Source organism: Leuresthes tenuis, unplaced genomic scaffold (genome assembly GCF_036924035.1).
Source record: "Leuresthes tenuis unplaced genomic scaffold, fLeuTen1.0.hap1 SCAF_11, whole genome shotgun sequence".
NCBI classification, from domain to species: Eukaryota; Metazoa; Chordata; class Actinopteri; order Atheriniformes; family Atherinopsidae; genus Leuresthes; species Leuresthes tenuis.
In genome coordinates this window covers 12,526,366-12,550,353 of record NW_027325365.1, presented here as the reverse complement: position 1 = coordinate 12,550,353, position 23,988 = coordinate 12,526,366, and the positions used below count along the sequence as shown (strand labels likewise).

General features: G+C 41.0%; 2 protein-coding genes across 7 annotated transcripts in view; one reads left to right on the top strand and one right to left on the bottom strand.

The window, feature by feature from the left end:
* The first annotated feature begins 410 nt into the window (after positions 1 to 410).
* Positions 411 to 23,589, top strand: mcf2a (MCF.2 cell line derived transforming sequence a). 5 transcript variants are annotated; one of them, XM_072395486.1, is made up of 30 exons: positions 411 to 969; positions 6,502 to 6,570; positions 6,663 to 6,777; positions 7,143 to 7,233; positions 8,667 to 8,786; positions 9,143 to 9,259; positions 9,465 to 9,614; positions 9,682 to 9,797; positions 9,899 to 10,013; positions 10,659 to 10,778; positions 11,065 to 11,256; positions 11,348 to 11,539; positions 11,712 to 11,883; positions 13,072 to 13,148; positions 13,295 to 13,380; positions 13,535 to 13,601; positions 13,749 to 13,864; positions 14,423 to 14,492; positions 14,600 to 14,692; positions 14,945 to 15,037; positions 15,215 to 15,340; positions 15,465 to 15,686; positions 16,410 to 16,502; positions 16,858 to 16,936; positions 17,203 to 17,266; positions 18,504 to 18,604; positions 19,020 to 19,132; positions 19,841 to 19,953; positions 20,179 to 20,282; positions 20,370 to 23,589. In XM_072395486.1, the coding sequence occupies exons 1-30, from the start codon at positions 855 to 857 to the stop codon at positions 20,408 to 20,410; spliced, it is 3,342 nt and encodes a 1,113-aa protein (XP_072251587.1). In that variant the 5' UTR covers positions 411 to 854; the 3' UTR covers positions 20,411 to 23,589. The 5 variants fall into 5 exon arrangements, 4 of the variants coding, with proteins under 4 accessions (XP_072251587.1, XP_072251588.1, XP_072251589.1 ...); XR_011917808.1 differs by lacking the exons at positions 20,179 to 20,282; positions 20,370 to 23,589 and adding an exon at positions 18,786 to 18,894 and having other exon boundaries at positions 19,841 to 19,928; XM_072395488.1 differs by lacking the exons at positions 411 to 969; positions 6,502 to 6,570; positions 6,663 to 6,777; positions 7,143 to 7,233 and adding an exon at positions 7,673 to 7,828.
* Positions 22,904 to 23,988, bottom strand: part of f9a (coagulation factor IXa) — a 123,486-nt gene continuing 122,401 nt past the window's right edge. For both annotated transcript variants that reach the window (XM_072395503.1, XM_072395502.1), the window contains one exon: positions 22,904 to 23,590. In XM_072395503.1, coding sequence (XP_072251604.1) covers positions 23,001 to 23,590 — 590 coding nt within the window. In that variant the 3' untranslated portion in view covers positions 22,904 to 23,000. The remainder of the gene's footprint in view (positions 23,591 to 23,988) is intronic.

Below are 23,988 nucleotides of genomic sequence, written 5' to 3'. Positions count from 1 at the left end.
TTGAGCAGTGGGAACCTCAGCTGAGAAGGGCTCTCTGTCACAGCATGTACACAATGACACCCTTTCATATTTGTTCCTTGGGTTGAATGTGATGTGTATTAAGGGGTGTGCTTCACATGGGCCAAACGTTCTGGCAGCGCGAGTGGTAGATTTTTTTTTTTTTAAATGTATTTTTAAACAATGGATCTATTCTCCTGGCTGCATCTACATTGTAGTAAAGCTCGAGAAAGAAGCGAGATGAAGACAGCAGCAAGACAGGCTGACAGTCCAGCCTAAGTACAGAGAGCATAAAAAAGCAGAAGAAGTGTGATGTGAGAGGAAAAGTAGGGAGGGAGTTGGCTGTGTGTCAGCAGCGGACTCTTGAGCTCTGAGCGGTGCAGAGCTGACGCACTAAAGCTCAGAGAGGGGAGGGGAAACAGACAGCAGTGGCCAGATGGAGCTGTGTTTGTTTTGAAGTAGCTGACTGCTGCTGAGAGCAGGACAGACTGTCTGCGCTGGTGTGTATAGGGGGGGGGGGGGGGACAACATCGCACTCAGTCATGGTAACAATGGGTCAACAAACTACTGTTTTCTGCCTTTGAGGACAGCTCTTATTCTGTATTGTAGCTGTACAGCTCAGAGTGGAGGCAATTTATGCAGCTCAAGGTCAGGAGGAGCCAGCAACAACCTCAGGGAAGAGTCCATTCTGGAACTTGGGACCTGCAGAGGCACGTGGACTTTCCATGTTGTAGGCTTGCGTAAACTTACACTATGGAGGGCAGTACGACTGAGGAAGATGTGAGGCCTGGACTACAGTGAATACCTCCCACAACCACTGGTTCTCCTAGCCTGATCCTGTGTTGGAGACGGAGGGAATGGGCCCAGCCTCGCTGCAGGAGGAGAGGGAGCCGGGCAAGAAGTCCAAGGAGGAGATGGAGAGCTACAGCTGCCTCATGCTGGCTGGCTCCCAGTTAGAGAACACTCTGCAGCGTGAGTAACACAATGCTGAGAGACTTCTTTCAGGCTTTTCAATACAGTACTTTCTCTTTTCTGACAGCATTTCTCAATACTATATTTCATATTGACATGTACTGAGGCAGAGTTCAATTTATAGTTTGATTTACGAAGAGCACTCGTAACTTCTGGGAGCCATTACTGGAAGTAACTGGAGAACTGCACCATAGGTTCGCCAGTATTATTGATGTGCCAGTTAGTGCAGCTTCGCTCCAGCAGTGGGCCATTGCAGGGATTATGTCAGATATTTTAAGCCATCACAGATGGATAGATTTTTATCCATAGTAAGAATTTATACCACAAAGTATGCGTTCTGGGGTTTGTTGATCAGTTGGACAGTAATGAACACAAAAGTGTTCTATTTGTGTAAAAAAGTTCAAAATTAAGAGGCAGGAGATTGTATGGAACAAATGATACATGCTGCTAGCTGCTGTTTCGATGTGAGCTACAAGGCTAATGAACTGTCACTTGATGCAGTTGGATCTAGGAAAGGAAAACACTTATGATCTATTGATAAAATAACACAACTAACATGATAAAGACATCAATCTATAACACAAAACATTGTTACCCTCACACCTATTTCAAAGGCATCTTTTTCTGCTAACTTAACACTGGATAAAGAAGGTAAGAAGACGGACAGAAATAGCCCTGGATGTGACTTATGGGAGCAGAGCAGCATTCCCTCGGGAGCAATGGGATTACGCAGGATGTTGGCACCCTTGAGTTATTAATTAATGGGCCTCTTTTTACGTCTCCAGTTCATTTTAACTGATGTGGAGTAAACGGGCCAAAGGCAGCAGGAAAAAGGCCAGCCCTGCTTTCAAACTGTGAACCTTGCACTTGGTTTATCCTAATCTGCTTACATATGGTGCAGTGCTGAACATATAGAAGAATCAACTGCTGTAGCAGTAACAACACTCCTGTCATTAACGTTGTGAAAAGTTGCACATTTCCCTTTAGGTAGCTTGTTTTAGGTAGACATTTTCACAAGTGTTTTAGTCTTCCTGTTTTAGAGAATGCAAGCACTTCAATCAATTTCAAACAATACTAACAATACCAAACAAATGTACACTGTTGATAGACAACACCCAATGAAAATATACTCCTATTGTTCCTGTAAAAGTCATGTGAAAAGGTAGCAACACTACTCAGAGCCTTAACTTTGTCCAACATTACACACCCTTTTATGGTTTCAGCTTCAGCTGACACCCAAAGTGCCTTAACACAGACTGTAACTCCCACCCAACCTCATACATACAATCGGATATTTGTAGCACTTGTATGTTTGTCATGTTTGCATTGTCTGCATAGTGCATATAGAAAATTGTGATTTTTCTGCAGAAGAAAAACCTCAGGAAAACACGAGAGTAATGGTAAATCAACACTTTAGAATACCAAGAGTCCACAGCACAGGAAGCGCAATGTGCACTACTTACACACACCCACAGTCCATGCATTAGACTTTAAATATTAGAGCAAAGATCACTCTAAGAGTAGCTGAAAATAAACTGTCACAAATCCTTGCGAAATACCCCAAGATATTTGGTGCAGAACCCATGTCCTTGCCAGTGAAAATTAAAATCAGCAGCTTCCTTGCCAAAGCCTTGTGATGCTATTGTACAGGGTTCACAATCTAGGCCTTTCTGATCTAAAACCAATCTAGCTTTCATGTATCATAGTGGGTAGAAAATCCAAATTTCTTTCACCGTTTTCTACCAGATTCCTACCACCCACCAGTCTAATCCCTCTGAGCATTTAAAGCTTCATCTGGCAAAAACCTCATGTCCTAAAAGCAGTGTGAGACTCGGCCTGTGTGTTTTATGAACATGTGCGTGAGATTACATGTCTACTTTTTGAGTATGATGTGGTGCATTTATGAGCTTGTGCACTCTACATTTAAACCACACTATTTTCACTGGCATACTGTATGATTGACGAACATTTATTTTACAATGTGAACATGGTGTGGTGCTCTTCCACCAGTTCAGTCATTTGCTGGCAGACCAGCACTCAGCAGGTTTTTTTATGATTTGAAATGATTTTTTGAACAGTTAGTTTCTTTTCACACCTTCCCTTATTGATCATTGTCAAAAAATAGGGTTTAATACAGTATTATTAAGGACCTAAAATATGATAAAGTACATGGTGGGTGATTCTTGTCATGTAGGAGCTCTACATTATGAACTCAGTGTCTATAGTTGTCATTGTTTGGACAACAGAGATAAGCTTACTGCCCTCAGCTTTGTAAGCAGACCAAACGGATTGGTCTGAGTCAAATCTCTGTTTCCATCCACACTGGCAAACATTTCTATTTCTATGTGTATGAGAACAGAAAAGCACACAGAGCTTATTTGACTTTCATCTGTACACACTGTCCTACATGTCACCTGCAGAGGTCATGGCTCATGTTCAAACAGTGCCTAAAAGAAATGGGCTTTAAAAAGCACGGTGAAATTTATGTTTGTGAACAGTCTCTTCTACAGATTACTTATTGTAATTCATGTTATGGTAAATAGCGCCTCGTGTTTTCTGCTTCTTTTATAGTGGTGCCACAGGAGGCATCAATGACAGACTAGAGGGTCACTCGTGGGATGTATCTAATCACATACAGCTCACCAGTGAGGGCGCACTTTGATTTCACAAGTTTATTAGGCTAATATCAGACTTCTGTAAAAACAAAATTGCTTACGTAGGTCATGCTTAAATATTTTTTTCCATTTACATAACTTAAACCCACAAAAAATGCAGTGATCAAGCTGGACAACACTGGAGCTGCAGCTGCATGGACATCACATTACCTCCACTAATTCAAGACATGTCCCGGCCTCTTGAATGCCTTCTGCAGCCATGTATTAATGATTGTACAGCCATTCAAGTGTGACAGTAACTTTATCTTGCACCTCCGTGTGAACTGTCCAGCCATTGGTGCTGTGGAGGTCTGGCTCTGCTCAGCTCATCTCCATTACAGACACACATCAAATATTCAGCAGGTACCAGTTCAGCTCATTGTTCACTCCCTCACACACACTAATACTGCAGTCTTCTCGTGGAAAACAACACCTCTGTCTACTATTATTTTTTTTTTTTTACTAAACAATTTCTGTTTCCCTGCTTAAAAGAAATGTTTCATGTCTCGGTCCATTATGGATGAAGACACACATAGAAATAGAGGTCTGATTCATGTACCCAAATGTACAGTTTTCAGAAAAATAACATATAGAAATGATTTGTAAGGTAATTGTTATGGACCTGTTTCATTTTAAAGGTACAAAATCATCACTTATAACTAAGGTATTGTACCTCTAATAAACTTAAGGCTAATACGATCAGGCTAAACTCACTACCTTATTCAGAGCTATTTTTAATTTTTTGTAACGATGGCACTTAATGGCCGAATAAATTGCAATTCTGGCATCATTTGTGTTTTGTCATTATAATTTCTAGTTCTATTTATCTATGACACAGTCTGAGAGGTAGCATCAAGGTTTCTGCTTTGATTCTCAGTGAGGATCTTTGTGTGGAGTCTACATGTTAAATATTTCATCGTTTTCATCAGCTAGCTGTTAACAATTAGCTTGGCATTTGATACTTAAAGGGTTAGATAATGTGGTGTTGTTAGACCTTTTGTTGAACTGGGCAGAACTTCAGAATTGTACCATCTTGATGGGGTGGAGCTAAACGTGACTTCTCCACAAATAACAGTATATATTTTATATAAATATGTTCCCCTGCAGATAATAATGTTGTGATTAGCACAACAAGAAAAGTTCAGATTCAAATCTTGGTTTGGCTTTTCTATGTGGAGTGTGAAGGTCTTCCTTGTGCCTGTGTAGTTTTTCTTCTGTGTACTTGGGCTTCCTTGCAAATTCCAAAAACATGTAAGTTTGGGTAACTGGTGCTTTTAGTTTGACCATGAGTATGAGCATGCATGGTTGTTTGCCTCTGTGTTAGCCCTGTGGTGGATTGGCAACCTGTCGAGGATGAAGCAGGTGTAGACCTTAGTCTGTGTATTTTACGTCCTACAAGGTACATTTTTATACAAGAATATAGAGGCACATTTTTGTCACAATGGGTGCAGAATTGTTCAAGAGTAAAAAAGATGCACAGATAATATCTACATACACATCTTTTGCTTCTTTTTTTTTACTTTTACCTTCACTCAACTTTTTCTAACTATGTTATTTCTCTCTCTAATCTAGAAATGTTTTTTTTTTTTTTTAAAGTTGTAGGCGTGTGTGTTCTCTACAAGTTCACACACAAAGATTTCTGCAAATCAGCATGTATCCATTGAAACATTGCTATTACACCTGTGTCAATTTAGAATCACTAATTCGGACTGTGGGAGAAAGCTGGAGGAAGAGAGGGCCAGATTACCGGGAGAAAACTCATACAGGTGGAGGAGGATCAGTCAAACTGCAGACAGAAAGAGCACATTTGAGAGTGAACTGTGAAATCCCCACACCAGCACACAGCCCACATCTTTCTATGATTACTTTAGATCATCTATTTATCTATTTGCCTTTATAATATTTATATGCAGAACCCTTTTCGTACCTTACAGGGCACTTTTCTGAGAACCATCTTTTTGAGAACGGAAGTGAAATCCTTCTTTGTCTGTGTCTACAAAACATGTGTACCTTTTGAGGACTGTTCCTGCTCCTTATTTTTTAGCGTCAGTGATGGAATTTGCCCTGTGATTGCTTACATTAATGGCTGATCAATGGCAGGGATAATTAGTATGAACTAAAGAAACGAGCACTTCCATACTGTGTAATACTCACACAAATCCTTCTGTTAGTTCTTCCATTTTGGCTGAAAGCTAAAAAGTTTAGGCTGTCCCTAAACAAGCACAGCTTGATTGCCTTCTGTACATCCAGTTGAACGATCCTTAGTGCGTCACTGACTGCTTTAAGAAACTGACTGCTTTAAGAAACTAGATTTACTCAGACAAGAACACAAATGGGACTAAGCAGGCAATAATTGCCGTTGTAATTCTATTTCAGCATCAATTAAGATGCAGTACAGTGAAGGAGACAGTGTTTTTTGATGATGTCAATCTCTTACTTGCATAAACTCCCACACTTTTGCCACATTGATGCAGCATTTACAGTTATTAAGTTACAATTATGGAAGACAGACGATGTCATTTAAAAATGTTTACCAAAGCAGATGCAGCCTGGTTTAGTTTCAAGAACCATTCTGTGTTTATTGCATTAAAATATAATATTTTGTTTTACTTGAGTACCATTTTGTAACAGACAAAACAGCATTTAAAAAGGAGGTTTGCCAAATTTCACTTACCTGTGCCTTTTTTTCTGATTGAGAGCATTGAGGAGATAAGATTCTCCTGAAAATGTTATTACCAAACTTGGAGGATATATTACAACACATGACACCCAGATTGAAACATTGTTTTTCACACTTGGACAATTTCGCACATATGTCTTGTTAATTTTGTGCATTCTGCTTTTTTAATCTTGTGAGAATTGCTGCATTGTCTTCCAGAGGTGACTGTCCCTGTGAGCATGAAGGAGGTGGGAGGCTACATAGAGAAACAGGTGGCTTACCTGTCAGGTAATTTATTCTAGAATTATCCTAAGAATTATGTATCCTCTATTGTCTAAAGAAATTTTATGCTTGTGTTTTTCTCCTTTGTTTTACTTTAGGGGGTCGTGGGGAAGACTCTAGTGTCATCATCACCCTCCCTGAGTGTTCAGCGTTCAGTGACATTCCAGAGGAAGCTTTAGCCAAAGTCTTTACATACCTCACTCTTATTCCTCGGTGTGTCCTCCCTCATTTATTCCTACCCAAGTCTCTCCCTTTCTGCAGTGCACCAAAAGCTTGTATTCCGAGCACAGCTGCTCAGAATCAAATATCCTACAAATGCCCTCTATGTCCAAACCTCATTCTCCCATGAGATGAGAAAAGTTTACATTGGATCCGGTACAGGGCTCAAGTATTCCCTCTGTAAATTCCATATGAAAAGGAACAAATTAAGTATTATGCAAATGAAAAATGCCTATAAATTACATGCCATTGTTGTGAAGTATGATTAATTTAGTTTATATGGTTAACATTTATGTCTTTTATAAAAACCTAAAAGCCCCCTGCATTGCAAATAACTATAATACCTGTTGTTGTCGCAGAACGAGGCAACCGGGAGTCAAATTTATCGTCATTTTAGACCGAAGACTGGATACATGGACATCTATCAAAACTGCACTTGCCAGGATAGCTGTAAGTTTGGTATTTATTCCTTGAATGCATCTATTGTATTCTTTACCAATGGTTCTGGACAGTTTGGACATCATGTGTGGACAGCGGTTTAAGGTTAATGTTTTCTTAAAGAAATTGCTGTCCGTGGTTCTGAAAACCAGAGGTTCACCAAGACAGCAGCAATGAGAGGATATCATCAGTGTCTTTTTTAGCGTAATAAATCATCCCCTGTAGTTTGTTCAACACTTCGAAATGGTGCATACTTTCAAGAGGACCCCACACAACATGTCCGTACAGGATGTCCCATTGCATACTGCTGCAAATGTATGAGTAAGCAGAAATGAGCGATGACGCGGGATGCTCGGGAGAGGAAATGATGAGGAGGAATGCTGGCGGGAGGGGAAACATTGCAGTGAGTGCTGCCACCCTCCATCTGAGAGGCAGCAGGCGGCAGCAGCGCTGCGGCTGTTGTCAGGCAGTCAGAGGGAGCTGCATACCTCAGCTTGGCAATGACTTTCAGTGGTTCGATGGAAACTTCTGTTTAATCGCGATGGCTTCTGACATCATGAGCGATTGCTTTTACCACAGAGGAATGCCGAAGATCCGGAGGAGCCCGGTAACGAGCACTTTTGCTTGTTTGATTCGTAGTCTGAGGAGTTTGGGGTGAAGTTTTTGGGCGGGCAGGGTGAATGCGGCACGGGCACCGACTGTGGCTGCTGGCGAGTGTAGCAGTGCGGTGCAGAGCGCGCTTTTGCTTAGTCATGCGATTGTCTGCGTGTAAATCTTGAACAAATGCCACACTAAAGACTTTTCAGGTTAATGCTCCTCGTGAAAATCGAGTCAGGAGAAATGAATGTCAGGTTGCGTCACATGCAATTAATAAAATGCACAGGAGACACAGATACACTGTAAATCCTGCTGCAGAGCTGGCTCTTGCATTACTAAGGTATGCATGATATAGTCTTCATAATACTGTGGTCTGAAGACGAACTGTGTTATTTAGATTTATTTGCTCTGTGGCTACCGTTCAGTTTGCCATAGTAGTTATTTACTGCATCCCACCACGTCTTGTATGTACAGCTTGTATGCTGCTGTTATACAGCTGTTGTGGCATAGGTATGATGCAGATGCTGAGAGGTAATCTCTTGAGTGTCAGACAATGACATTAAACAGCCTGAAGATAAAATGCACCATATGATGCATGTAAAGATGGAGCAACTGAACCTTTAATCCATTAGGCTGACAGTAATCACCAGAGTGACAGACCAGCTGAGAGCTGAAGTCTGTCCTGTCAGATAAAAGCTTGTTAATGTCCCCCCCCTCTCTCAGATCCTATCTCTTCCTTTGCCACTATGCATACAGAGTTGCTCTGTGAAAACATTTTGTTCATGTTTTATTCTGAATCCTCTGTATGCATCATCAGCATAACAGTGGCTGTCTTTTCCCTCATCCAGGCTTCCTTTCCTGGGAACCTCCACCTGGTCTTGGTGCTCCGACCCACCAGCTTCTTCCACCGTACTGTTACGGATATCGGTTTCCGCTTTAGCCAAGACGACTTCATGCTTAAGATGCCAGTAAGGCAGCTCCTCCTCGTTTACCAAATATGTCTCACATCATGACAAGGTACAACTCATTCTTTTAGTAAAGCGGCGCTCCATGACTCTAAATTGTGTGGTAAACATGACAAAGGACACACAATGTTTTCAGTTTTTACTTTTTTTCTTTTTTAACTAACCCTGACTTTTCCGAAGCTCTTGCGCCTCACAAATTCTTTTCATTCTGTTGCCTAGAGATGTTACATTTATTTGTAGATGATTGTAATTCTTTCAATACTCTATTTTCCCTTGAATAAAAAATCACGTGTTTAGTAATAGGTAATGATAAGGAGCAAAGTGTTTTTGTGAGATCTCAGGTTTGTCTGAAAATTTAGGTGGTGATGCTGAGCTCTGTCACAGACCTACTGCGCTACATTGATGAGAACCAGCTGACATCAGAATTTGGGGGGACTTTAGACTACTGTCACAGCGACTGGATCGTTTTACGAACGGTAAACAGAACATTTAAAAAGCTGCAGTGAAACAATCACTTGCATCACTTCCCCATCTCCCTATGATATTCTATACTAATAAAATCTTGGTCCTGTTTTCACAAAGCTGCCATTTGATATGAAGCATATACAAGAGTTTCCGCCATTATCTTTTTGCCCATAAACTATTAGTCTGCTTTTTTTTCTTTTTAAATTTCTACTGTAGGCAATTGAAAGTTTTGCAGTAACAGTCAAAGACATTGCTCAGATGCTGCAGGGCTTTGGCACTGAACTTGCAGAGACAGACCTGCCTGATGAGGGGAAAGCCATTGAGCATCTCCTTGAGACTCACACAGAAAAGTACAGAAAACTTAAGGTAAGGTTTTATACATAATGCATATGCTAATATTGACATTGTCTATTAATTGTCATCTATTTGAAAGGATGCAATCAGGTCAGTTTCAAAGGAGGGCCGCCATCTTCTATCCAGCCTTGAGACTTCTGGAAAGGAAGATGATTCCCAGTGGGATGTGAAACTGGACTGGGAGACAGTGCAGAGGTAATATAGCGGCTGACTTGAAACTGCTCACCTCTAAGATTTAACTGAGAATTTTGCGGTGGAAACAAATAAGATTTACGTCAAAGCTCCTTTTTTTTCAGGCTTCTTGCCCAGCTCAGAGACATGGAGTCAGCCTTTGATGGCTTCTTTGAGAAGCATCACCTAAAACTCCATCAGTACCTTCAGTTGCTCAGATATGAGCAAAGCTTTCAGGAGGTAAGGACTTCATGTACTCCTCATGTGTGCGTTCAATGTGTTTTGTTCATATGCTTATATATGCCACATAAAACATATTGTAATTTCTGACACTTCAAGATATCGTCAAGACTTATGCTTGATTAAGACATAAAATACCAGCCCAATCCCGTCACTGATGAAGGCCTATTGCTGAAACATGTGGATTCATTAAACTGTACTACTCTACAGGATTATAAACTGGACTATGCCATATTGGTCAGAGATGGTATTTGATATGTTTTGCTCTTGGTTAAGAGCAGGCACCCAAGTCAGTTATTAAAATGGGTTTTAAGCTGTGTGTGCTGTTTATCTCTGTTATACGTCTTTTAAAATAAGACATAAAATGTCCTCTAAAAAGGAACTGCAATTACAAATATCAAACTAAAAATGACATCTCTAGAGGTAGGTCACATTTCTTGAGCTGAAACATTTGTAGTAAGCCATAGCCTTCGCTCCAGCATTTGAAACTGCCATTGGTCATGTGTCTTGAAAAATATGTTTATGCATCAACATATTCTAAAGGGAGAAGCAGGTGAAAGTTGCAGCCAGTTTGAAAGGGATATACATGCATCAGGCCTTAATGGGTTGATGTGGTTGTAATGTATGATGTGCCTCTTTGTTTAGATGGACTTGTGTCTGGAGCATCTCATGTGTCAGGAGAAAGAATTGTCCACAAACGTGAACACTCTGGCTCAAACAGAACAGGCTCTCAAAAGGCTGGACTACCTGGAATCTAATGCACAGGTCAGTAGTTCTCCAATTACACTGTCAAAGACTTGTCTGCTGTTTCTGGCACCTTTGCAGCAAACAGGTTCTAAATTGAGCCTTTTTCAGATGTTAATAGGCTATTTTTAAGGTTAGGGGTTGTTGTTTTAATATTATATTTGCTGCCTGTTTGGATATAAACCATTTTCACTCCAAAAATCAACAAAATATATGATTTGTAAAGGAAGGTTCTAAATGTTTTTGACAACTGTGGGTGCAAAATGGATTCCTACTTCCTACTGTGTTTCTTTGTTGGTTCTGTCAGGAGGTGATGGCTCGAGCCCAGATCATCATCCTCCATGGACACCAGCTATCAGCTGGTCACCACTACGCCATGGCTCTCATTATGCAGCGCTGCAATGAGCTTCGCCACCACTGTGATACACTCTCTGCTGCTCTCAAGACCAAGCACTCTGTTCTTCTGCAAACACACCAGCTGCTGCTTTGTCTTGAGCAGGTAATGCAGGCATACATTTATTTACAATCAATACAGTAAAGACACCAGCAAATATATATCTGTATGATACCAGTGTGCTCTCTGATCTCAGGCCCAAACTTGGTGTGACGATGGAGCGTATATGTTAGCCAATCAGCTAGCAGATAAGTTCCAGTCTAAGGAGGGGGCTCAGGCTGCCTTGAGGGACATTGAGAAGTTCCTGGAGGAGACACCGTCCATGCTGACCTCAGGTCTTGATCCCCTTGCCATTGAGTATGAAGCTGTCATCACGCCTCAGCTACAGGTCAGCTATCACAACATTAACACTGTATGTTAAAAGCATCTGACACGATCCCCATTTTTAATATCTGACTTACTGGCATCAGTAAGTCAAAAGGTTGGTCTGGAATCAGCATACATGTGTATGCCAATGTTATCCTCTTTCTCTTTTTGATTCCTTTATGTCTCTCTGTTAGGCTCAGATTGAGAAAACGTTTGAAAAGCACACAGCAGTGCAGCAGATGATCCAGAACAGACAGGCTAGTCTGAAGAAACTGGCTGACAAACATGTGCGACCAATCCAGCTGGTGGCCCCCAGACCTGAAAACCCACCACGCTCTAAATCCCCACTCTTCTCCCCAAAGCATAGTACGACAGCACACACACACACACACACACACACACATGCATCTTAGCTCACAAAAAGAACCATGCTTAAAATAGAGAATTAATATCCTGGTAAATGCACAATGATACAAGGAATCATCTTTGTTACATCAGATGAAACAGCGCATGTTTTAGGTCAGCTGCACAATTTGCAGCATATACAGTCTCACATCTCCCCTTGCTACCCCACCTCCTCTGTTTTCCAAGTCTAGTACATTGCCTAATCCCAGCCCTTTTATTATGGCATCAATCACACTCCCCCTCATATTTTCACATTTCCTTTAGGCACCATGGTTAAATTATCACATCATAGGAACCAACTGTGTAGCACCAAGGTTTGCCTTAATGGCCTTTGGGGTTTGAGTGCTAGGGTAGTCCACTGGGAAAAACCTGACTGCTCAACAATAGCAGTCATAGAACTGTTTATAGTTCATATAAATTAAAGAAGGTTTTTTTTTTACCTACCTCTATGCCACAAGGGAGGCTCTACAAAGCTGCAGTATATATATGGTAGTTTGTAATTAAAGCAGTATGTGTGGAGGGTGTCAGTTTTTCCAGTGAATAAGCTCTCATCCACTGAATGTATTATTTTTGGCTCTTTTTATGTCTGTATAAATTATATATGAAAATGAGCCATAGTGTTGAGAGTAACAAGAAGAAGTGGGAATTGAGGCCATTGAGGCTCGCTTGATACTTGGAAGAACGGCCATTTTTGAATGGAGATGAAGGGGAGAATTGGTCACCTTTGATCTGGTATATGCTTACATGCATATACACCATTAATTAATGTAAAATGGAACAAGCCAAGGCAAAACACTCAGCTGAGCTTTGACCATCATGTAAAGAATTCAGCTGAACACTGACATAATACTGCTGTAAGTCTTTATTTCTTTAGAGAAATAAATCAATGATCATTGATCACTTATAATTTCCATCATGACTGATTTATGACTTTTAAAATTGGTGAGCAACTAAAAGGTCCTATGAAGAACCAGTGAACCCCTTTGATGATGAATTGTATAAACTCAAGGTCATGGAAAAATAATTTAATAATTTAAAGTAGTCATCCATTCAATATGCCTCCCCAGAGCATATGGAAACAGACACTGTATATGACTTACTCTCTCTGATTAGCTGCTGATGATGATGGTGATGATGTGGATTTCACAGGTGATGGTTTGAAGTTTACATTCGACCTCTCTCTTCCTGGGAAGAGAGCATCTCGGAAGAGTCCTAATCCTAGAAAAGTAAGTGAAGTTTAACATTTCTATTTTTTTTTTTGCAAGCTTTGTTCAATTCCTTCCATTCTTACAGCTGCAAAATTCCCGAAACCTTTTTTTTATTTTTTTTTATCTCATAATGTACTTATCATGACCTTCTGTGGTGTGCTCAGATAGAGGTGATTCATGACTACCAGGAAAGCCGGAGCTGTGTGTCATACAATCTGGATGGAGATGACAGCCCAGATCTCTTGAAACGGTGAGGAGGAGGAGGAGGCCTTCGTCCATCAATCTGTTTGTCCTCACTACTGCTTTTGATGTTGTTTACGCTGTGATTCTCTTTGCTCAGTGCTAATGATGTCCTCTGGCTCCCTTTTTATGTCCGTCTGTTTGTCTGCATGCTTGTGTCACAGTCATGTGATGAGAGAACTCATAGAGACTGAAAGGATCTATGTGGAGGAGCTGCTGTCAGTGCTACTGGTATGAACATTCTGACAAATTATTCAAATAGGCTCTTATGGACATCTTAAAAACGTGTGAATGTGTTTGTTGTCATCTAGATTTTTTTGTTATGACATATTCTGTCAATTTTGTATTAATCATTTCATGTTGCTATAAATAATGCAGGGTTACAGGGCTGAAATGGACAATGCAGCTCTGTCTGGGCTTCTGCCCCCAATTCTTCGCAATAAGAGAGATATTCTCTTTGGAAACATGCCTGAGATCTACAATTTTCACAGCAGGCAAGTTATAAATAAATCAAAACACAAAGAGACCCATTCGAACACAGAATGTACAACACAAGAAACAGCAATGGCTGTACATTGTTAGCAGTCACAGTGGGAGCTGTAATTAAGGTTGGTTAGCTTTTTGTTTTTTCAAAGGTGTGATTTAGCTATTTGTTTATAATTCAGAGGTCATCCACTAATAGAGAAATCACTCAGTCTAACCTGAATGCTGTTTTTCGAAAGCTTACCTTACCAAAAACAAAGGTAACTCTGATTTGAGCTTTTGCAAATGACCCCCTGTTGAAAGCTTAGATAACCCAACATGTACAGTATTAATGAGGAAAATCTACACTCCTGCATTATTTAGTGCTGCGTCCTACCTGCTGAGGTTCAGACCTAATTTAGCTGCTATTTGAGCCAAATACATTTTCTGTGCTGGAAATAAGTCATCTGAAAGCAGCTGGGTTTTCTATGGAGTTCATTTATGTGTAAAATGTGTATGTATTGCTGCTGTCTTTGACTTGTATGATCTTTTCAATCAATTCTTGGCCTTTGGTCTATTTTGGAATTCAGGGTTTTCCTCCAGGACCTAGAAGGATGTCTCGAGGCTCCTGAAGGTGTGGGAGCATGTTTTCTTCAGCGGGTGAGATGATGAACGTTTATATTACGTAGCCTCTTTGTGCTTTAGACTTTTTGTATGTTATTTACGTACATATATTCAGAACAGATCTCTCTGTCCTGTCTCCCCAGAAAGAAAGTTTCCAAATGTACGAATGCTACTGTCAGAATAAGCCGCGCTCTGAAGCGCTGTGGAGACAATTCTCAGACTGCAGCTTCTTTCAAGTAAGCTTTGCCACTATTTCACTTTTTTTCTGTTTTGGTGTCATGCAAAATGGCTTAAGATATTTTAGCTCCTTACACTATTAGAATATTAGTTGCACACAGACAGATGAGATCTACCACTAAAGCTCTAAACCAAGTAATACCTTCACATCAGAATAAATGTTAGCCTCTCAACAAGTGAGAACCTAGCTGTGATTTGTCACTGACACACATTGCATGCAGTTTGGTGATTAACTTTGGCTCTGTGTGAAGGAGTGTCAAAGAAAGCTGGAGCACAAGCTGGGCCTGGATTCCTACCTGTTGAAACCAGTCCAGCGTCTCACCAAATACCAGCTTCTGCTCAAGGTTAGGGCATGAAGTCATATATTGTGTTTTCCATGAGACTGACCTTAACGTTGTTCTTCAGATAACACCACAAGCCAAACTCAAAGAAGACAAAGAAAACAAAATGTGTTAGCTGCCGTATTGCACGCATGTTTGTGTGCATGTCTCACTACATGTGCTGCATTGTTGTATTCTCAGGAGCTGCTGAAATACAGCACCGATAGTGAGGGAACTTCTGAGCTGCAGGGAGCACTGGCAGCCATGCTGGACCTGCTCAAATCAGTCAATGACTCCATGCATCAGATTGCCATCACAGGATATGAGGTAAGCAAACCCTTTCTCATCTATTTTTTTTCTGAATTCGTCATCTTGAATTATTTTGAGATCAATGTTCTCTAAAACTGATTATACTCGCAACATCAGGAATTTCTCCGTCCTTCATCCGCAGGGTGACATCTGTGAGCTCGGCCGTGTGCTGATGCAGGGCTCTTTTAGTGTGTGGATCAGCCATAAGAGAGGCCCCACACGCATGAAGGAGTTGGCACGCTTCAAGCCAATGCAGAGACACCTCTTCTTGTATGAGAGGGCCCTACTGTTATGCAAACGAAGGGAGGACCACGGGGACGGCAGCGACAAGACCCCCTCATACAGCTTCAAGCACTGTCTCAAGGTTGGTCTGGAATTTTTTTTGAAACATTGGCAGATAGGAATATTATATGTTACCAATTGCTCACCATGTTTTGACTATGATATGGGATTTCTCCTTGAGGAAAACTTCTGTTACATGTTAGAGACATGTCTGTCTCTATAGGCATCCCATCCATAATATTGCCACACACATTTCATACCACCCTGATGCTCCCATCACTTTGAAGTGAACGGTTCTCCGCTGGATTACATTGAGGCCTTTATGAGGTTGCTGGTTGTAACTCTTCTTGTCCCTATAAATCGTGTAAATCCTAAAATATGGAAAAACAAATTTTCTTTTAATTCTGCAACTGATTGATTAACCACAGCTTATTACTTATTATCCTTGTCACTGTCACTGTTCTTAGGGTTTAGCACCAGGTGACGACTGGAATTATTTACAGGGAACTCTGAATTGATGTCATCATTATCTTTCAACATCTTTAAGCTGCCCAGCTGGTAGCAGAACAAGATGCATTCCTGTGACACTTCTTTTGTTGTATGTGTTGACGTTTGGGGTGTCACATGTGGTGTCGCCCCGGCAGCTGCAGCTCTTGATTTATTATTGAGGATGTGGGAAGGAAGCAGTTGCACAGCTTAGGTGTGTGTGAGGGTGCAAATGTTGTTAGGTGCAGATGTGTTACATGATGTAACTCTGATGCACTGTTGTGTTATTCATCCTAATGCTGTGTTTTTCTCTTGGCAGATGACTGCTGTGGGGATCACAGAGAATGTCAAGGGAGATGTGAAGAAGTTTGAGATCTGGTACAGTGGAAGAGAGGAGGTTTATGTGGTTCAGGTAAGACGTTTGAATACAGTAGCTTGTCTTTATTTCAGGTTTATTACTTTGACTGCTAGATTTTTAATCATTACAACTAGAGCTGCTGTGAATATAGCAGTAATTGTCGAGCATCAATTAACTGTGAGCAGTTTTGATAAACAGTTATTATCTTGATATTTCTAAGGAATCTAGTTTTTATCTTGGTTTAAAAATATTATGTTTGGTTTCTGGTCTTTTGGTCAGACAGATCACATTCTTAGAGAGAAATATGAGCAATTTTACTTACATTTATTTGATTGTATGAAAGATGAGAGTGATCTTTTAGAAGTTATCCACACTTGTTTTTCACCAGTCCGTGTTTTTTGTCTCTCAGGCCCCTACAGTGGAGGTGAAGATGGCTTGGCTCAACGAGCTTCGAAGAATTCTGACCAACCAGCAAAAGCTGCTAAGGGGTGTGTAGGCAATTTGACTACATATAGGAAAAAAACCCAACTAAGAACAGTCCCCACTTAACCTTCAGAGCTGTGAGTGGATTCTCACTGCCTTATCCCCCATGAGACATGGTTAAAAACCAAAAGCTAGTAATGAGCTTTTGTGCTTAGAGGTTCTCACCATAAGAAGAAGTTAATGTTCAACGTAGAATCAAATGAAACCTGTTCACAAAGTGAATTCTCACCCTATAACTTCTACAAACATCCTGCTCCTCTTCTTTCCACAGATGAAGCATATCAACATGGCCAAATGGCTGAATACGTGCCGCTTTCTCCACCCCTCACTGAGAGGTCAGTGTCTTTGGTTGATTATGAAATCAGTATTTAGCAGAAGTGTGTTAGGAGCATGTCTGTAGGCTGCAGTAACACAAACATACAAACACATAACCCTTTGCAAAACCCCCACACATGCAGTCACAGAGCCAGCCAATTTGCATTTTTCATATGAGATCAAAGCTGTGGTGAATGTGATTATCATTCGGTTTTGGCTTTGTGCGTGGCAGTGTGTGACAGTGGGCACAGGCCCCTCTCTGTTCATGTGCACTGCTGTCTAGTTGCCTATCCCCACTCCTCCCGTCCCCTACCTGCAGGGGAATGCGGCCGTCCAGAGGGGTCCCCAGGGGCTGTCTGCCGGGGCTGGACTTTGTCTCGTTGTCAGCTGACGTGTTTCTGTGTCTGCGGTCCCAGAGCCCCCGTCCCCGAAGCCCCCGGCAACTGCCCCGGCCGCGTCCCCGCCACTGCTCCCAGCGCCACTGACCTGCTGTAATGCTCAGTGGTAAACTCAGCCTGGCTCGCCTCACCATGGCATGTGGAGCGAAAACCCCAGGACTGCTGTGTTTGCATACTGATCGTCAGCTGCACCCCCCCTTTTTATAGCCTCCATCATGGCTTATAACTGACCCCACTCTTCGTGTCAGTGTCTCAGCAACTCCTCCATGGCTTTCTAATGTGGATTCAAAAACTTATTACTGCATCTCAGATTTGCTATTTTTGCATGTAATGCAAAGTGCAAACAAAAGAAGAGTTTTAGTTTCATTCCATGAATCCTCTTAATTTCCTCATGGCAGCTGTTTTTTCTTTTCTTAGATTGGGCTCGTTTCTTGAGATCTGATCAAGCGACTTGAAAGTTTGCCTCTCAGAAACTTCCCTATTTAACATCCAATGACAAACCGACACGGTCATTACATTTGGATCTTAATAAATCGAGACCTGATCTATCCTTGTGTTGACACATGCAAATGAATAAGTCTGCGAATACGGTTGATGGCCTGTAATTCCTGTGATTCCAACCTTGTATGGAAAGGCTTGCAAATGGCCGTCGATCATTCTGCACTGTCTGCTTGGTGTCATGACTGTGTGAGAAACAACAGGGCAGAGTTGTTCTTGGCAGTAATTTGGGGACAGTTTTATTTTATGAATCATATTTTAGAGCTGACCCCGGGTTTTATGGCTGAGGACAGCATCTATCCTGAGAGTTGCAGACTGTGCTGCATGTAACCACGGGTGTTGTTTTGTGTTATTTTCCTAGCAAACAGCAGAGAGCGTCAGTGAGCTCAGACGACACAGAGTCAGGAAGGAGCAGTCCAGACCCCCAGCCACACTCCCCTAAACACCAGCACAACCGTAGGAGTGAGTAAATCACATTTCTTGATGTTTATGTCATAATCAAGTAGATACTTAGTAACTAAATGACAGATAATTGTAAGGGCATTGATCCAAAATTATATTTGCTTTGCAAAATTTTGCACCGCTGCTGCTGATTTTCATCATAATCCTAAACTAATGTAGATATTTAACTTTTCACCCTCAGCGGTTCAGGTTTACTTTGATCTGAAGAACCAGGTACATCGAGGACTTTGGGGGAAAAAGGTCCAGCTACTGAGATTAGCTTTTGATTCTACGTTCTTTTTAATTTCCCAGTAAGTGTTAAAAGGGCCATTTTAATGCTGATATAGTTACTAAGTATCTACATGGGGCTTTTTCAGGTGTAGTGTTCTGGCAATTTTGCTCTTCAATACCCTTTAACAGCATTTCTGTGTCCCAGGTTGGCCCGGGGCTCACCACTCAGTAGACATCTGTGAGGGGCTGGAGGAGTGGTCTGGAGGCAGGGACCACTTCCACCAATCTGACACCGAGGAGGACGTTTCGGTGCAACTGGTGAGACCGAGTACACTTCAGGGACAATTAATTTTTTTTGTTTTTTGAAAACCATCGAAAGCTAGACTTTTTCCTAATAAAACAACATAACTGCCCTAATGGTTTTAGAGGGTACTTTGCTAGAATGTGCAGCTACTGCAGAAGCTTGATCACCTCCAGATTTAAACCTAATTTAAAGCACATTTAGTAGTAACCTGCTTGATGTCCTCAGTGTTTGACTGTCATGTAATTATGAAGCAGCTAAGCAAGATAAGATGGCTCTAGTCCACTGATGAACTTGATTAAGTCAGCAAAAAATGTTTAAATCAAACTCAGCCACACTTCCACAGTCATGTCCCGAATTTCCATTGTCTTTTGGTCTATGAGTTGCATTTGTTCCACCTAACACTTGCTGTAACCCATGTCAAGGCCTGTTTATTGCATCTTGGTTACTGTACATCCATACAACACATGCCATAACCTACTTAGGGCTCTGCTCTCAGACCCATGGTAAAACCTGTCAGTCACCAGTCCATTGAAACAAACATTTGAAACATTAATTCTGTTTGAAAGATATTTTGTGGCTGTTATATCTGTTAATGTTGTTCCTGTTGGATTTATTTTCCGTCTAATTGTCATTATTACGAAACCTTTTGCTGTCACGGATGCTGTATGAACGATCTCCCTTATTTGTTATCCTATTTTACTTTATTTTTCTATCTGTATTAGTCTCCAGGCAGATATAGGGCTTTGGCTGACTGTCTCCAAAATGGACCGGACAGCATCACCATCAAATGTGGAGATGTCATCCAACTACAATGTGAAGACAATAGGGGACGTTGGTGAGTTTTCAGCCACATGTGATCTTCAGTAAAGCGCCCTGTCTGTCTTAGTGATCAGCCACAACCTCGACCCATGAGAAGAGAGCAGAAATATCTTCATGATGTTTGCTTTTAAAGTAAAACAGTGAAATCCAGCCAACCTGATGACAGTGTTTGTTTATCAAAATGATCAAATCGCTCTCATCACGTCAACACACTCTCGACACCTGAAATCCTGGCTGGAAGGCTGGTGAAAAATCTGGGCCGGCGACAGGAGGGCTTCATATCCGCTGCCAGCCTGCGGCTGATTATAAGAGACAGCAGTCGAGAAAACTCCTCCAGACTAGGAGGTAAAGAAAAGTGATGTACTTCTATGTTGAGTCATCGCATTTTTTCGCTTTGATTTTTTTCTTTTGAAGTCCGTGTTATTTTTGCAGATCCAGGCAACCTGAAGGTGAGAAAGCTGAGCTCCCCGTAGAGAAGAAAGCAGAGCGTGACTCTAATGTTTACCTGTGGATGATGAACAGGCAGAAGGAACGGACTGAGTCATTGCTGTTGCTCATAACTGATGCACTATCAGCAAACCTCTCTTCGCTCCTCCGTGCATCTGCTTTCCACAGTATTGTTCACTCATCAAAGACAAAAATGTGAACGTCCATAGATTTGACTTCTCCTTCAGCTTTCATGGACAATCTTCTGAGCGAACGTTTTCAGATAGAAAGGCACCAGCACAAAGACACAGGAGCTGTTAAAGACCTATTGGACAATCAAGAGCCTACCCCAGGATCCTGTTTGGTCTTCCTCTTTTCTGACTGGTAGTATTACTGTTTGGTCCCTCTGGCGCTTAATCTGCAACGTATGCTGTCAGGATGTCAGTTCGCTGCTGCAGCATTGGGTCATTTTACAAACTGGGCACTCTATTCAAACCAATACCTGAGGTTTCAATATATCTGAGGACTTGTGTGTGTATGTCCCTGGTTCTCTCAGTTTTGTGCTGGATTGATGGTACACCAGGATTTGCCTGAAACATTTCTTAAGAAAGAGACTGTTGTATATGTGGTATGATTTGTGATATTCAATGAATCATATATTCATTTTTGTGTAATTATTTGACATTTTCCATTTTCCTCAAGGCGCACTCTTCTGTACAGTCAGAAAATGCCAAAATGTGCCATGCCATAATGCCTTTTTTATTCCTGCTTTTGTAGAGTGTCTTGTATTCACTGTTTGCAAAATCAAATACTCTGTTCTTGCTTTAAACTGACCTCTCAAAAATTCAACTGGCACTTTGATAAGGTGGAAGTACAATGTTAACTAAAAATCCACCTGAATGTGCTCTTCTTGCTGCTTTATTGCTCTCGCAATGAATCCCCCCCCCCGCCCCTTCTTGCTGTGCTGCTTCGTTTCCTCTTGAATGTATGATGTTAGGGAGGCAGGGTAGACATACCCCCTGCATGCTGGCAGCAGTTGACACTTCAATGACTGCAATGCAAAACACAGTGTAACATGATGGAGACTGATGGCAACGTATTCCCCAGAGACATATGAGAGTCGCCGCAGAGTGCGAAATACTGTCATTTTCTTGACGATGTTGTGTGAACCAACTGTCAGTCACGGCACACACAAGGAGGAGTGAGGCAGATTAAGAGAAAACTATGCTGCATATACTCAATCACCTCAGAAGCAGATTGTTTCCTCCTCAGCCTTACAGCCCGGTTAATCTTTGCTCTACCATTAAAAGGGATCATACAGCCAAAATGAAGTATATACCGTCTGTGTCGAACACTTAATTAATTATTGATTTCAGACTTATATGATTTACCACATCAAATCGAGGCCTCGGTCGGAGGGCTGCCTTTGATACATTGTGTTTGATATGGTAATGAGTTCAGAAAGCAGCAGGGGCTGCTGTGCACCACATATTTCCTAAGTTGTTAATTTATTTATTTTGCTGTCATGTTGCTCCTGCTCATTGTGAAGTATTTGTGTAGTTAGTCTCAAATGAAATGACATCCCCGTATATTTACAGCGACTATGCCAGACTCTACTGCACCACCCCCTTTATTTATCCTTTTAGCTCACACAAGCTCAAATAAGATGATTTCTTTTGTTGCTTCGATCCAAAATGCTGCAGTATTTGCACAGATTTATCAAGGAAGAAAAAAAGAAAAAGAAAAACTGCTTTAAATGTTACAAATCCTGTTGATCCCAGTAGCCTAAGCTTGTTTCTTTACACGGAAATGCATGACAACTGAAAATGAGCAGGTTGTTATTCTAATGCAGTCAGTACTTTTTGTACAGCTTTGGTTCTGTTGGAAATAATCTTTGAATGAAAGGGATTTATTGCAATATATATATTTTTTTTGTCATTTAAATAATTAGACGTTTTAATATGAAAATGTTTGGCTGAAAACTAAGGCTAAGAGTCTTTTGCCAAACAATCACATTTAGACGATTATTTCTGTATTCTTGTTTCAGTAAAAGCAGATTTAAATAATATTCCTGTGCAAACTTTTCTTTTTTTTCAAGCTTTAGGTGGCATATGATTTGAATCATTGATTTAAAAATATCCTTCCTGATGCACTGGCATTACTCACTATTATGTCACAGTAAAGTAAAGGTGTGTTTTGCAGCAACTGCTGTATTTTTCCTGACTTGAATTTTTTGTAATTGTCTGTTTTAATACAGGAATACAGGAAGGAATGAACACACTGAGTAATGAAAGCATCTTTAAAAGTTTTTAAACATACCCATATAGCATGTTCCATCATGTTTATGATGCATCTTGCTTTTGTCATTAAGCTGTATGGTAGATTTCAATGTAAATGACCCATTCTGTTGTTTTTTTTTCTTTTCTATTTCATTTAATAAGCTAACTGCTCTTTTAATACATTGGCATATGTAGCCTGTCCTGCTTAGATGATTTGATTTAGATTTGATAATTGGATGTCAAAGTCTTTCAACAAATATTTATTTGAAAAGCAGCTTGTATTTTTTAAGCACAGCATACTGTATTTGACATGCACTCTATTTGTACAATCGTATTTTCTGATTCTAAAATCGTTAAATCAGTAGTCAGGGTCTTCCACATCAAATGCCAGCATGCGTTTAGTTAACCCCATAACATGGTTTATCCAGCGGTAATAAACTGACACCCGGGTGTACACACCGTATTTACCTTTTTTTGCACATTCCTCCCCCCAGCTTACAATGCCTGTCAGGAACCACGTGTCATGAATGTGGTTTGTGTGAGGACCTCCACTGTCGCCCTGACAGGCATCTTTGTCCTCATCATAGTATCCAGCACAAAACATGACAGGAGTGATCCTGGCACTGCTGCTGTCCTTACAGTCTGTTCGATCTGTATAGGGGACCTCAACCTTCTGCAGCGTGTTAGCTGTGGAGCCGAGGAAGCGTGTACGGCCCCAGCCGCTGACCGTAGCCGGGGATGACTCCTTCACTAAGGCCTCTGTGAAAGCCATGGGCCCAATGCAGATGGGTCGCACTGTTGAAGAGAACCTGATGGGATTTGTGAGACGGAGCAGAGCAATGTCGTGATTGTACATGCTAAGATTTGCATTGTAGCGTGGGTGTATGTGGTGCTCCAACACCTCATAATCCTGCTCTGTGCCTTCGTTAATGTCGATATTATGCTCCCCTGAAGATAGAGAAACCAGTTAAAAGTGCAAAAGTTCTTAAAAAGCCTGTGCTTAGATAAAAAATGTATCAAGGTAAAAATATTATCTCAGTCTGCCACGTAAAACTACACCGAGGCTGTAACAGTAATTACATTTTCTATCAATTTTTTTTAATAGTTTTTTAACCCTCTGAGGTCTATGATCACGCTGGCTTGATCAGATTGTATGATGTCATTATGGCAAATACTTAGTTTAGAAAGTACACAAAAAAGCTATAAGGCCTCATTGAGAGGGATAACATTTTCCATGTTGGTTGGGTTCGGTAAACTCTAACATAATGCAAAGACTAGCTACAAGTCACATGGCTAAGAAAGTAAACCAAATGTTCTTTTTTTCTATGACCAAAACAACTTATTTG

Excerpts from the sequence above, each read along its gene's own strand:
- mcf2a (XM_072395486.1), top strand. The coding sequence starts at position 855 with ATGGGCCCAGCCTCGCTGCAGGAGGAGAGGGAGCCGGGCAAGAAGTCC. Across the intron at positions 13,149-13,294 it reads AGAGTCCTAATCCTAGAAAA|ATAGAGGTGATTCATGACTA; the intron begins GTAAGTGAAGTT and ends TGGTGTGCTCAG. Across the intron at positions 15,341-15,464 it reads TTGCCATCACAGGATATGAG|GGTGACATCTGTGAGCTCGG; the intron begins GTAAGCAAACCC and ends CTTCATCCGCAG.